Below are 12,177 nucleotides of genomic sequence, written 5' to 3'. Positions count from 1 at the left end.
CTGCTGCTTATTTTTTTGTGAGAAAATTGATACTACTACTTGTAGAAGAAAAACAATACGAGTGCTACGACTTTTGGACTTGGTGTTCCATGCTGGTCTGTTTTAGTAGCATGATTTTGTTCAGAAGCTGATCGAGGCTGCCCTCCAGCGGCCGCCTCAATCGTCCTCCTCGATCCGCAATGCGCGAGCGCAGGGCTCCACTCGCGGCGTACGTGCGTGCAGTTTTCTACTAGTAGCAGCGTTGCGTCGTGAGGAAGGAACGATCCAGCCCGTATTCAGTAGCTGCGTCGGAGGCCGAGCAATTCGTCCGGTTGCGAGTAAGACTGGCATCGGGATCGGCTTCAGGTCAGCTCAGATGAGCCTCGCCTCGCTCTCCGAGTCACCACCGCGCCGCGTGCGTGCTCCCGGTCCTCGCGGCACGCGCGCACGCCACGCCGGGATCGCCGCCGTCGCCGGATCGCGCCCGTATTCATTTGTTATGTGCTCAGCACGCCCATCAGGCAAAGTGCAGGTCAGTCCGGCGCGCACCCACCCACCACCGTCGCACCGCGAATCCGCACGATCACGACGGCACCGCAAGGTCGCGCGTTTGCCGGACTTCAACCGACCGCTCCAACTTTCTCTCCGTTCGCATGTTGCGTTGCGGCCCATTTCAACATGCCTTTTCTCTTCGGGGTTTTTCTTCCCAACACATGTCAAAGCCCTGGGCACCTTATCACAGATAATGTGCTAGTGGCCTATGAGTGTGTCCATGCCATTCGCAACAGGAAGAGGAAGAGACCCTTATGTGCTGTGAAGCTTGATATGATGAAGGCCTATGACCGTGTTGAGTGGGTGTTCTTGAAGCAGATGATGGAACGGTTTGGTTTTGCAGAGTCATGGATAGAGATGATCATGCGGTGTGTGACGACGGCAAGTTTCTCGGTAAAGCTCAACGGTGCATGTTCTAGGTGTTTTTTACCCTCCCGAGGACTCAGACAGGGAGATCCTTTGTCGCCTTATCTGTTCTTATTTTGTGTTGAGGGTTTCTCGGCTCTGTTGAGAAAAGCGCAAGCAGAAAATAGACTGAAAGGAGTGACGTTTGGGAGCACTGGCCCCCATGTAACGCATCTCCTTTTTGCAGATGACAGTATTGTGTTCTTGGAGGGATCCACTGAGTACCTAGAGACTCTAAGGGAGATCTTAGTGAGTTACGAGCAAGCCTCGGGACAGAAGGTGAATTTGCAGAAATCCTCGATCTTCTTTGGCAAGGGCTGTCAGGACAACACTAAGGAAGAGCTCAAGGCGGTGTTGAGGGTGACCTCGGAAGCACTAAGTGAACGGTACCTTGGTCTCCCAACACTGGTTGGACGATCAAAGGAGGGCACCTTTCCTTATGTAATGGAGAGTTCAAAAGGTAAATGTAGTGGATGGAAGGGTTTGGGCCTTTCAAAGAAGGCAAGGGAGGTTCTTATCAAGTCTGGTCTCCAAGCAGTACCAACATTCACCATGAGCTGTTTCCACCTCACAAAGAAAACGTGCCGGAATCTGAATTCTATCTCGTCAAAATTCTGGTGGGGGGCAAAGGATGGTGAGAAAAAAGTACATTGGATTTCATGGCAAAAGATGTGTACCTCGAAAAGGGATGGAGGCATGGGTTTCCGCGACTTGATAGCGTTCAATCAGGCTCTTCTTGCTAAGCAAGCCTGGCGTGTCTTACAATACCCGGAGGCGTTAGTAGCAAGAGTGCTCAAGGCACGCTACTTCAAAGAGGAATCCATTTTGAGCGCAACGTGTCCTGCTACAACCTCATACACTTACAGAAGTATTCTGCATGGCCGGGATCTACTTCGCGAAGGCTTGGTGTGGAGAATTGGAGACGGCTCCAAGGTGAGTATACATCACAGTAACTGGATCCCAAGAGGCGGGTCCATGAAGCCACTGGGACAGACGTATATACCTGGAGTGATGAAGGTGGCCGATCTCCTGTTGCCGGATGGAAGGAGCTGGGATCGCGACCGAGTCAGGGAGATGTTCACCCCGGACGATGCTAGTGACATTTTGCAGATTGTGGTGGGTGGTTTGGGTGCTGACGACTACCAAGCTTGGAACTTCACAAAGAATGGAATCTTCTTTGTTCGCTCAGCTTATCACTTGAAAATGGCCATGCTCAGATCGCGCTCCGGACGGCCGGAGTCATCTAGCTCGGTGAACAAACACAAGGCGTATATGGCCCTTTGGGGCACGAATGCACCAGGAAAGGCCAAGATCCATCTTTGGAGACTAATTTCAAATGGACTGACAGTTGGATCAGAGCTCCATCGACGAAGGATAAAACCTGGGGTTTTCTGTGTTGCTTGTGGGCGTGAAGAAACTATATTCCATCGGTTTTGGGTGTGTCCACACTCTGAATTATTTTGGCGGCTATTTCGATCGGAGATGGGAGATTTGGTGGCGATCCCACCATGCCAGTTAGACTCCTAGAGAGAGATAGCACGTTGGCTACTATAGTGGCTAGCGGGAGCTTCCGATGATGCAAAGCAGGCAACGATGCAGGCATTATACAGCCTATGGCTGGCGAGGAATGAGACACGAGAAGGGAAAATGATCAAACACCCACATGAAATATTGGGTGGGGTTTTGAGGCAAATGGAGGAGTGGAAGATAGCACATCCCGCATCAGATAACACCCCGGCACGCATGCAGATTCAGAAATGGGAGCCACCGGATGTGGGCTGGATCAAGGTGAATTCTGACGGCGCAATATCCAGGATGGGAAACAAGGCTGGAGGGGGGGCTGTGCTACGGGATCATATGGGGGCATTCAGAGCTGGTATATGTCACCACTTCCAGGAGGTGGTCGATCCTGAAGTGGCTGAGATCTTGGCATGTAAGCGGGCACTCGAAGTAGCAAAAGATATCAACGCGACGCACGTGCATGTTGAGCTAGACGCTAGAGGAGTCGTGCAGATGTTGAAGAAACACACTAAGGAGCTCTCGGCGTCTGGGCCTCTGGTGGAGGAGATCAAATCCTTGATGCAGTCCTTTGTCGACTCTAAGGTGTCTTGGGTTAGACGTTCTACTAATGCTGCCGCGCATAAGCTAGCTAGAGTAGGAGTTGGTGATGAACTTTGTAAGATTTGGTTGGGGGCTCCCCCGGATTTCGTTCTTTCTGTTTTGTCGGATGAGATTCCGAACATCGTAAGTTAATAAATGCGGCAGTATTTCCCTCAAAAAAAAACCCGCCAAGTCTAAGTTCACTGCTCCACTTGCCCTGTGCTCAAGATGGGAATGGGCCGGCCCGGCCCTGGCCTTGGACCTAGCCCCGTGGCCTCAAGGCCAATTTCAGGGGGCCATGGATCGACCCATCCTGACAAAATCATGTGGCCTCGCTGGCCCATTGGGTACCCCAGGGCCGACCCAAAATTCAGCAAGAATTTCACAGTTTTTTAGCTATGTATAAACAGAGAACATTTTCTTCCAGGCAACAAAGTTAGCACTCCAAATTGAAAGGCTTGGCCGTGGAAAGGGGACACCGAGGTCAAGTACATGAACAGAAACTGAAGCAATCCACAACCAAGAACCAGAGCAGGACAAGTACCAGGCCACGACCAAGAAGCAAGACAACGAGCTAGAAGGCGGGCATGACGCCAAGCTGGATGCTTAGAGGGACGGTGAGCAAGACGCTGAGCGGGAGGAACCGGAGACAGCGCCGGCGCCGCCGCGGTAGAGATGGACGGGGGGGTCGGGGGCTGCGATTGCATTGGGTCGACCCTGCAGATCCAATGGGTCAACTAGTGCCGGCTCTACTGGACCGAATCCCATACGAGGCTGACCCGACAGATCCAATGGCCTCGATTTTCTGGGTCGGGCCAATGGCCCGACGGGTTGACCCGGCCCGTTCCCATCTTGACCCTGTGCCGTCGACCCGCGCGCGCTGCGTGATAGTAGCGTCTTGGAAGGGACAAAGACTGACGCGCACTAATTTTGACGTGCAACACAATGGACCGCGCTTGCAGCTTGTCGCAAGATTAGCCTCAGACGCCCTCACTTCAAAAACATTTACTTGCTCTGCCTGTATCTCGCCACTGCCTACTGTTTAGTTCCAAAGAGTGAGCCGCAAAGTCAGGGTCAGACTTTGAATTAGTGAAGCGCTGGGTAAACGAGGTTCCCGCATCACCGCTGCACCGCAAGCGTTGCGTAGGGGAACCGTCACTAGCAAAGTCACGCGATCGCGTCTCGGGAGCTACTTCCCCTCGCCACCGCACGACGGTCAGATACCGGCGCCACAGCCTGCCGGCTACCAGAACCACCGACCATGGAGGCCTGGGCTTCCATCCAATTCATTTACACAATTCGACAGAGATACAGTAAGATAATAGCAAAACAGACATGAGATAAGATAATAGCAGAACAGACATGAGACATACTCCAGGGTGCGACTTAACTACAGTAAAAGACAGGGTTGGTCGAGTTATCTTACAGGTTACACGGGGGAGAAACTTCGCATACGAATGGAAGCCTGTATATACTAGTACTACAAGAGCAGCTTCACAATCTGCAATGGAAGCTTCTTTGTTTTGTTTTGCTTTTACTTCGACAATAAATAAAAGGCGGCGACGCGAAGATTAAATGAAAGAATGCACCAAAGTCTCAGCTCGTCCCGGTGCCGTCACAGAAGCAACATAATGTACATGCAATCTCAGGGTCTCCGCTGGCAATGCCGCGGAGGAAAGAATGATCAATCCTGTCTTGGGTGGAGAATGTGGCGAGGGTCGCCGCCGTCAGGTGTTGCCCGGCTTGTACCGCTTCGCTGCGTGCGGTAGCTCTTCGGCGGCGTTGCCCAGCATCGTCTGCTGATGGCCCATCATTTCGTTCGTCGGGGCTAGATCGATGTGCTCCTACACGGATGTAAACACCACATGTCAAAATTTAAAATAACATACGCAAGGAGACGTTAAGATGCATTTACAAGAACTGACTCTGAGCTCTTTGAAGTGTGCAAATGCTACAATAGAAACGATAGGAATTGTATGAATTTTTTGCAGAGGTATCTTCAGAATAGGTATATGGGGAATATGAAGTATGATGAGTGACGCACCTTAAAACTGGAGGATTGTCCAGCAGTAGGTCTTTTGACAGCCCGCTTGCCCAGGTTGATCTGGACAGATATGTTGGCTTGGGACAAATCTATACCCGAGCTTTGAAGAGCATGAGTCAACGTATTAAGTAGCCTGTTGTGAGTTAACAAAAACCTAAACGTGTCAGTGTACTTTGTTTGGTAAAGGCAAGAAATGTTTTTCACGATATGCTCTATAAAAGATCAATCTAAAATTCTGAACTATAAAATTGCCAGGAAATGCTAGTTTAATAACAACAATCAAAGCAGATGCTAAATGTTTCCAAAAATAACATGCAACTATTATAACTATTAACATGCAGGATTCTGATATCTGATACTCAAGTAGCGACGTACAATACTAAAGATAGTGGTATTCTTTGTAACATACTCTTGGGAATATTGGCTTGACACGCTGATTGTTCCTTCATCAATCATCAATTGTTGGTTATTTAACACGTCACTGTTCACCGCGCAATCATCCACACCAGATGGATTTGCCCATTGTGGTTGAGACTGTGGCGAAACATTATCTGCATAAAAAAGGAAATATTCATAAATAACCAATAGTACTTCCAAAATGGGAACAGAAGCACAGGTGGGTTGTCAAACATACTCATAATATTTGTTGGAGTGTCCGCCGATCTACAGGACACACTAGCCATGTGGTCGGTTTCTGCCTGATCCGGTGCCCCTGAGATAGCTGCAGATGCTACCGCGGTGTGGTTATCATCAAGCTTGCCTGTGATATTGAATCCAGGGGAGGCCCCATTTCTGATGAATTGTGAAGGGTCAGGCGAGGCATCTTCTGCGATTTGCCCTTTACTCTGCACCACAAGGATAATAGTATGTGTAAGACGCTGACCAGAAAGTTCTGAAGATTTCAGTCGGAGATGACATGCAATTACAGGAAACAAAATTTACCTGTGCATTTTTCCAAGATGATCGAAAATACATGTTTGACTACAAAATATAGAACAGAGTTAAGATACAGTCGTCCAAGAATGGATTGTTAATCACATATTGCAGATTTGGAAAAACAATTACCCATGGGAGCAACTTTGCATTTTCTTGGTTCCACTCTGGAAATGAAGCCTCGTACTTCTGTGCTTTCTCTTGCAAAAATCGTATATATTCAATAACCTGGATAACAAATAGCATCAAGAGAGAACCAAGTTAATCAACCAGGAGACAAACTTGTTTTCTTTCGAGAAAACCAGGAGACAAACTTGCTGCTGGGAGCCTTACCTCTAAGAGAAATGTTGCCTTGTCTCTCTTTTGATCAGTGTGTGGTAAAAGATCCCTAAGTATCTGAAACCTGTTGAAATAATGTCGACAGAAGAACAGTTATGTTATGTACACTGAGCCCAGTGTTTGTCTGCCGCTCACAAATGGTCTTGAAAATAATTTCAGATAAGCTCCTTCTAAAGTACTCCGTACATTATATCTATGACTTTTTTTAGGATGCATATATCTGTGCTTTGCCAAAATACAAATTTGTCTAATTTTGTATGGACAACCATTAATATCTTAAGAGATTTAATCTTGTTGTTCAATCATGAACTAAATTTGATAATTTACATACCTAGTGTTTATACAATCATACAATCTACTTAAGATCTCGCACACAATCATACAATCTACTTTAGAACATGTTCTAAATTATCAAAATCTTCGACTAACTAAAATTTCTCCAACACAATTGAGGTCACAGCTTAGATATCTAATTACCATGGAACAATGCCAATACAATACTGATGGATTGTTTATCTTATGAACAAACTACAGGAGTTCAGGAATCCTCACCTGTCATTGATCTTGCTACGGCGGCGCTGCTCAGTTGCAGAATGCTTTGACTTTGGTGTGTTTGGCAGCTGATCCGTGCCGCTGCCACTGCAGCTCCCGCCCTTGGCATCCACCCTCACAGCTAATTCTGCTACATAAACAGCATTCATTAGTAAAAAAAACTGAAGGTTTGCAAAAATCATCAACCCTGTATTGTGCGCTGAATGCAGCGGATCTCGTGTAACCAGGTATGTTTTGTTTATTTTGATGGTCACAGTGCTCACGACAAATTGTATCGCAATTGCATTGTAGGGACATGATATGCATGACACAATTAATGCTGGCTGCCAAGATACTATGTGAAAGTATTACAGGATATGAGGAGTTTTTCCTAACTACAAAAAGGAACTCAACAGCTGGCATGCCCCATTTCATGGCCAGTTGGACTTTGAGAAAGAAGGCAGAGTAAGGCGAAAATCTCGGCGGCCCTTGGATGCGAGTGATCCCAGGCATGGAAGTTGTGCATCTTTCCATCGACCTCGATGGAGCTGCATCCAGTTGCTTTGGTGACACCCCTCTCTCTCATGGTGACCCGTACACCAGCAACATGGCTCCACATCCCTGCAGACGCATACATGTTTGCCAGCTGCACATAATGCCCCGCGTTGGACTGCTCCAACTCAAAGATGTGCTGTGCTGCCCTCTCAGCCATGGCCATGTTTGAGTGCTCGTGCATCTTGCAACCGTGAAGTAAGGCACCCCATACACTCATCTCTGGTTTGATGGGCATGTCAAGTATAAATCGATATGCTGTGTCAAGCTGACCAGCACGAGCAAGCAGGTCGACCACACAAGCATAGTGTTGGTGCCGAGGCTCGATCTTGTGGTCAGGTTTCATGGAATGAAAGTAGAACCACCCTTTCTCCACAGCGCCCGCATGGTTGCATGCTGACAAAAGCCCCAAGAAAGTCACATCATTCGGTTTCACCCCTGCGAGCTTCATGTCCTCAAACAGGCCTATGGCCTCAGCAAGATGGCCGTGCACCCCGTAACCTGAGATCAATGCACTCCAGACTACCACATCCCGCTCATGCACACGCATCTGTTCAAAGACTCTGCGCGCATGGGCAATGCTCCCTGACTTGGCATACATGTCAATCAACGCTGTGTTCACGAGAACATCCTCCCTGCACTCACTACGGCGTACATAATCCTCCATCCATACTGCGAGCTCGGTGGAGCCGAGCTGAGCACAGGCCATGATAACCGACCGCAACGTGACAGAATCAGGGCTCATGCTCCTTGCAAACACCTGCATCTGCTTGAACAAATACACTGCCTCGCTGGCAAGCCCGTTCTTGGAGTAACCCGATATCATGGCATTCCACAGGATCACATTCACCCGTGGGGGCGGGATCCTGTCGAAGAGTGCCCTTGCAGCCATGATGCAGCCAAACTTGGCATACATGGCCGTCAGTGTGGTCACAACATCTTGTTCATCATCAAAGCCACCCTTGACTACCAAGGAATGAGCTGATTTGGCACCTGGCAAGTCATCGAGCTCCATGTACGCCTTGAGGACTGTGACAACCGGCACAAAATCAGGACGGACATCACAGCACATCATCGCTGCAAACAGCCGTAACGCTTCCAAGGGACTGTGATTTTGCACGAGCCCGGAGATGAGAGAGGTCCAGGAGACAACGTCCCTGTCGCAGTCACGCATTCCCTCGAACACACGACGAGCACGGCCGGCATCCCCGCAGGAAAAGTACATGGCGATGAGTGAATTGTGCAGGAATCGCGTGTCTCCGTCAGTGAGACGTAACGCATGGGCATGGGCTGCGCGGCCAGGGACAGACTTGAGCACATCGCCAATGGCAGGGGTGGGCGGGAGGAAAGCCGGGTGCTCCGCGCGGAGAGCGAGGTAGTGGCCGAGCGCTAGGGAGGTCAGGCGGAGGCGGAACGCAAGGCGGGAGGCGGCGTGGAGAAGGTGCGGGGGCGGGTGGGGAACGTGGTCGAGCAGGTGGTGGGCGAGGGGACGGAGGCACGGGGACGCACGGACGCCGCAGGCAGCGCGCAAAAGCAGGAGCGCAAGCGCCGGCGAGCCGCCGAGGAGGCGGCCGGAGACCAGGAGGTGAGCGTGGAGCTGGTGGACGTGCGACGGCCGCGCGCACCGCGCCTCCATGGCCGTCGCCGTCAGGTCGCGTCAGCTCCTCCCTTTCCACTCTAACCTTCCCTCTACACGAACGAACACTGCCCCCGCTGTGAGTACAAAAATGAATGGGGCTGTCTAGCAAAAACGAAACAGAAGAAGAGAAAAAAAAAAAACAGAAACATAAACAATCGGGATGGAGAAACCTGCACGCGCCCGAGCGCTTCCGAGAAGGAAATTGCTGGTGGATTACAGCGGAATTGAGCGGAATTGCGGTACCTTGCAGCGAGGAGGAGACCTCGCGGCGCGCGGCGAGGCCGTCGTCGTCGTCGAAGCCGGCACCGCCGCTGGATCTGGAGCCAGAGTCCATGAACCCGCCGCCGCTGCGCCGCTTCCTCTCCGCCGGGTGCTTCCTGGACGCGGTGGCCGCCTGCCCGGCGCCGGCGAAGGGGAGCGTCCACTGGTGGTGGTGCCCTGCAAGGTGGACGACAGAGACAGGGACTCCTTTAGCTCGTTCCCGGGCCCTTTACCCAACAGCGACACGGAACGAAGCAGAAAAAGGTGGCCCACATGACAGTGGGCACGGCGAGAATTTGTGGGGACGACGTGTGCACAAGGATAGATATGGGCCGGTAGCCGGCTGTTCACGTGGGACGGGTGAGCAGGACAAGAGCCTCATCAGTTGCACGGGCCGTAGGGCCCTTCCCGACCCATTATGCCGGCCCACACAAGGAGGGCCACCTTGTCCCTCGTCCTCTCTGTGGTACCAAAAAAAAAAAAGAGTACTGCACGTAGCAAAAGTGTGACTACGTAGGGAAGAGTATCACGGACACATGCCAGCGACTACAGCACGGTGGGTAGGTTAGGTACTGAGCCTTGCGCACTGACGTGGTGAGAGGGGGAAGACGACGTGATCCACGTGCGTGCGTGCGTGCGTGCCTGCGTGCGCCCGGCACGTCGACGTCGATCGACGACCGGAAAGCAAAGGCCCAGCCCCGGAGGCGTAGCAGCATCTACGACCGCTGGCTTCCACCACGGCTCACGGGCAACGGCGGCCGGAGAGGGGACTGGTCGTGGGTACCTTGTGCTCTCGGTGGTTGTGACGCCGTGGGCTGGCCCCAGAGCACGAACGGCGGCGGCTCGGGCTTCACCACCACCACCGCGGCGGCGGCGGCCGACTGTGGTCCGGCGGCTCCGGGCGCCTGCTGGGTGACGCTGAACGTGCCGATGCCGCCCGGCAGCGCGTGCTTCGTCGTCTGCGGCTGCTGCTGCTGCCTGTCCGCGCCGGACTGTGCCGACGCCGCCGGCTTCTCCAGCGGCTGCAGGAAGTCGTGCGTCTTCAAAAAGAAACCTGCAGCAATTCTCTATTTCTCAGTATCCCGTGTAATAATCAGAAGTAACATAAGTAAACTCCTCATGATTAAGTTCGTGAGGTGAACAATTCTTTGCTAGTAGTAACTGTGCTACTAGTAAGAAGAATGAACTAACACTAGGATTATTTTTTCTTTTCCCGAGAAGAACCAACAATTTCGCAACCAAAAAAAAAGAACTAGGAGTAACAAGGGTTGCGCTGGGCTAATCATGATTAAGCTCGTGGCCTCGTGGGGCATAATCAAGGTGGGGCCCGGCCAGATAGGACGGATGGAGGCAGGGCGGGGGAGCGAGGCGTCGACGGCCGCCGCTTGCGTCCAACCCACACGTGATCCGCTCGCCGTTGCTTCTGGTTGTCGCTTCATATCGCCAACTTGACACGAAATTTGAACCCCAATCATCGTCACCGGTCGCACGCTAGAGTGACGACCAAGCATGTTCGTGCGCTGGCTAATTGTTTACGCGTACTGGTGGTCTTCCTTCCAAGGTTGATCTCCAAGCAGTTGCCCCAAGAAAATCAAATTCGATTCACAGAAGGGAAGAACAGCTCGGTCAATTACATTCTTGACGAGCGAAACCTGAGCGCAATTTGGACCTGCCTGCGCAGAGATCATGATCTGACCTACCTAGCTGCCAATTCGATCGAAGTTGGCTGATACTACTAGGAATTAATCCGCCGCCGAGGGAGAGAGGGAGGTTGCGATCAGAGACAGAGGGGAGGAGACGCGGAATTGGAGTGCGGATCGACGAACCTTGGGAGGCGGCGGGAGGCTTCGAGTCGTGGAGCTGGAGAGAGGAGTCCTTGGCGGCGGCCGCGGCGGCGGGGGCGTAGAGCGAGAGGAAGTCGTGCGTCCCCTTGTTCCCTGCATACACACGCACGCTCTTTCCCAATTAGGCAACGCCACGGCATGAAGCCATGGATCCCCGGCGAGGAAGACAAAATTAATGCGGCCATCCATGCTAGACGGCGCACGCGCACGGCCTGTGCGCGCGCGGCCGGCCGTGTGCCATCGTACGTACCTTGGATGCCCATAATTCTAGCACATCAGTCGGTCAGTCGCATCGCCTCGCCGCCGGACGCGCAGTTCTCGTCGGCTGGTAACGATCGCCGGAACAGTTGATCCTCCCCGAGCACGCGCGAGCGGCGCCGTCGAGAGCACGCGCGCGCAAGAGCTTGCAAGGCCTGGAGAACTCCTCTCTCTCTCTCTCCCTCTGTCTCTCTCCTCTCTTAATTCTCTCTCTCTCTTTGCACACGCTGCTACGGCTTCTCCTCCTCTACCAGCGGCTAGCTAGGCAGGCGGCTGCCCGTGTGAGCAGTGGGAACCTTTATACGGCACGCGCGCGCGCGGCCCCCCGCACCTGGTCGTTGCCACCGCCGCGAGAGAGACGACGTTACGTGACGGCGTTGCTAGCTAGGCTACTGGCGCCCGCCGCGCAGCGCACGTGCCGTGGCCACCCCCGGCGTGGCGTGGCGTGCCGTACCGCGGCGCTGGAGGAGGGAGATTGGCGCGTGGGGCGATCCCGAGGTGGGGGAGGGAGGGCGGGGCTAGTGGTGGTGGGTCGGGTCGGGGCAAGTCGTGCGAGTGCGGCCGGCGGGGGGGACGGAATAGGAATAGGAATAGGATAGGTCGACGTGGAGTGGGGAGGGGGGTCACGTGCCGGTTGTTGGCCGGGCCCGCGGCGGCACATGGAGCCGGAAATTGCGGGCATCCCGTGGATGGCGACCGGCGCGGGGTCATGTGCTCCAGATTCGGCCTCCCCACTCCAC

General features: G+C 52.7%; 2 protein-coding genes across 2 annotated transcripts; both read right to left on the bottom strand.

Annotated features, from left to right (window-relative positions):
• Positions 1-4,372: 4,372 nt before the first annotated feature.
• LOC119310416 (transcription factor BIM2-like) lies at positions 4,373-11,902 on the bottom strand. The gene is made up of 12 exons (XM_037586178.1): positions 11,430-11,902; positions 11,162-11,272; positions 10,120-10,389; positions 9,318-9,512; positions 6,905-7,031; positions 6,347-6,416; positions 6,146-6,241; positions 6,023-6,061; positions 5,715-5,925; positions 5,490-5,631; positions 5,081-5,213; positions 4,373-4,880 (listed from the first exon to the last, which is right to left on the bottom strand). The coding sequence occupies exons 1-12, from the start codon at positions 11,440-11,442 to the stop codon at positions 4,764-4,766; spliced, it is 1,524 nt and encodes a 507-aa protein (XP_037442075.1). The 5' UTR covers positions 11,443-11,902; the 3' UTR covers positions 4,373-4,763.
• LOC119310415 (pentatricopeptide repeat-containing protein At3g12770-like) lies at positions 7,038-9,307 on the bottom strand. Its single transcript, XM_037586177.1, has one exon. It carries the CDS (start codon positions 9,069-9,071, stop codon positions 7,293-7,295), a length of 1,779 nt encoding a protein of 592 aa, XP_037442074.1. The 5' UTR covers positions 9,072-9,307; the 3' UTR covers positions 7,038-7,292.
• Positions 11,903-12,177: the final 275 nt, after the last annotated feature.

This window comes from Triticum dicoccoides, chromosome 5B (genome assembly GCF_002162155.2).
Source record: "Triticum dicoccoides isolate Atlit2015 ecotype Zavitan chromosome 5B, WEW_v2.0, whole genome shotgun sequence".
NCBI lineage: Eukaryota > Viridiplantae > Streptophyta > Magnoliopsida > Poales > Poaceae > Triticum > Triticum dicoccoides.
Note: the sequence above shows the minus strand (reverse complement) of the source record. Positions and strands in the feature narration are given on the sequence as shown.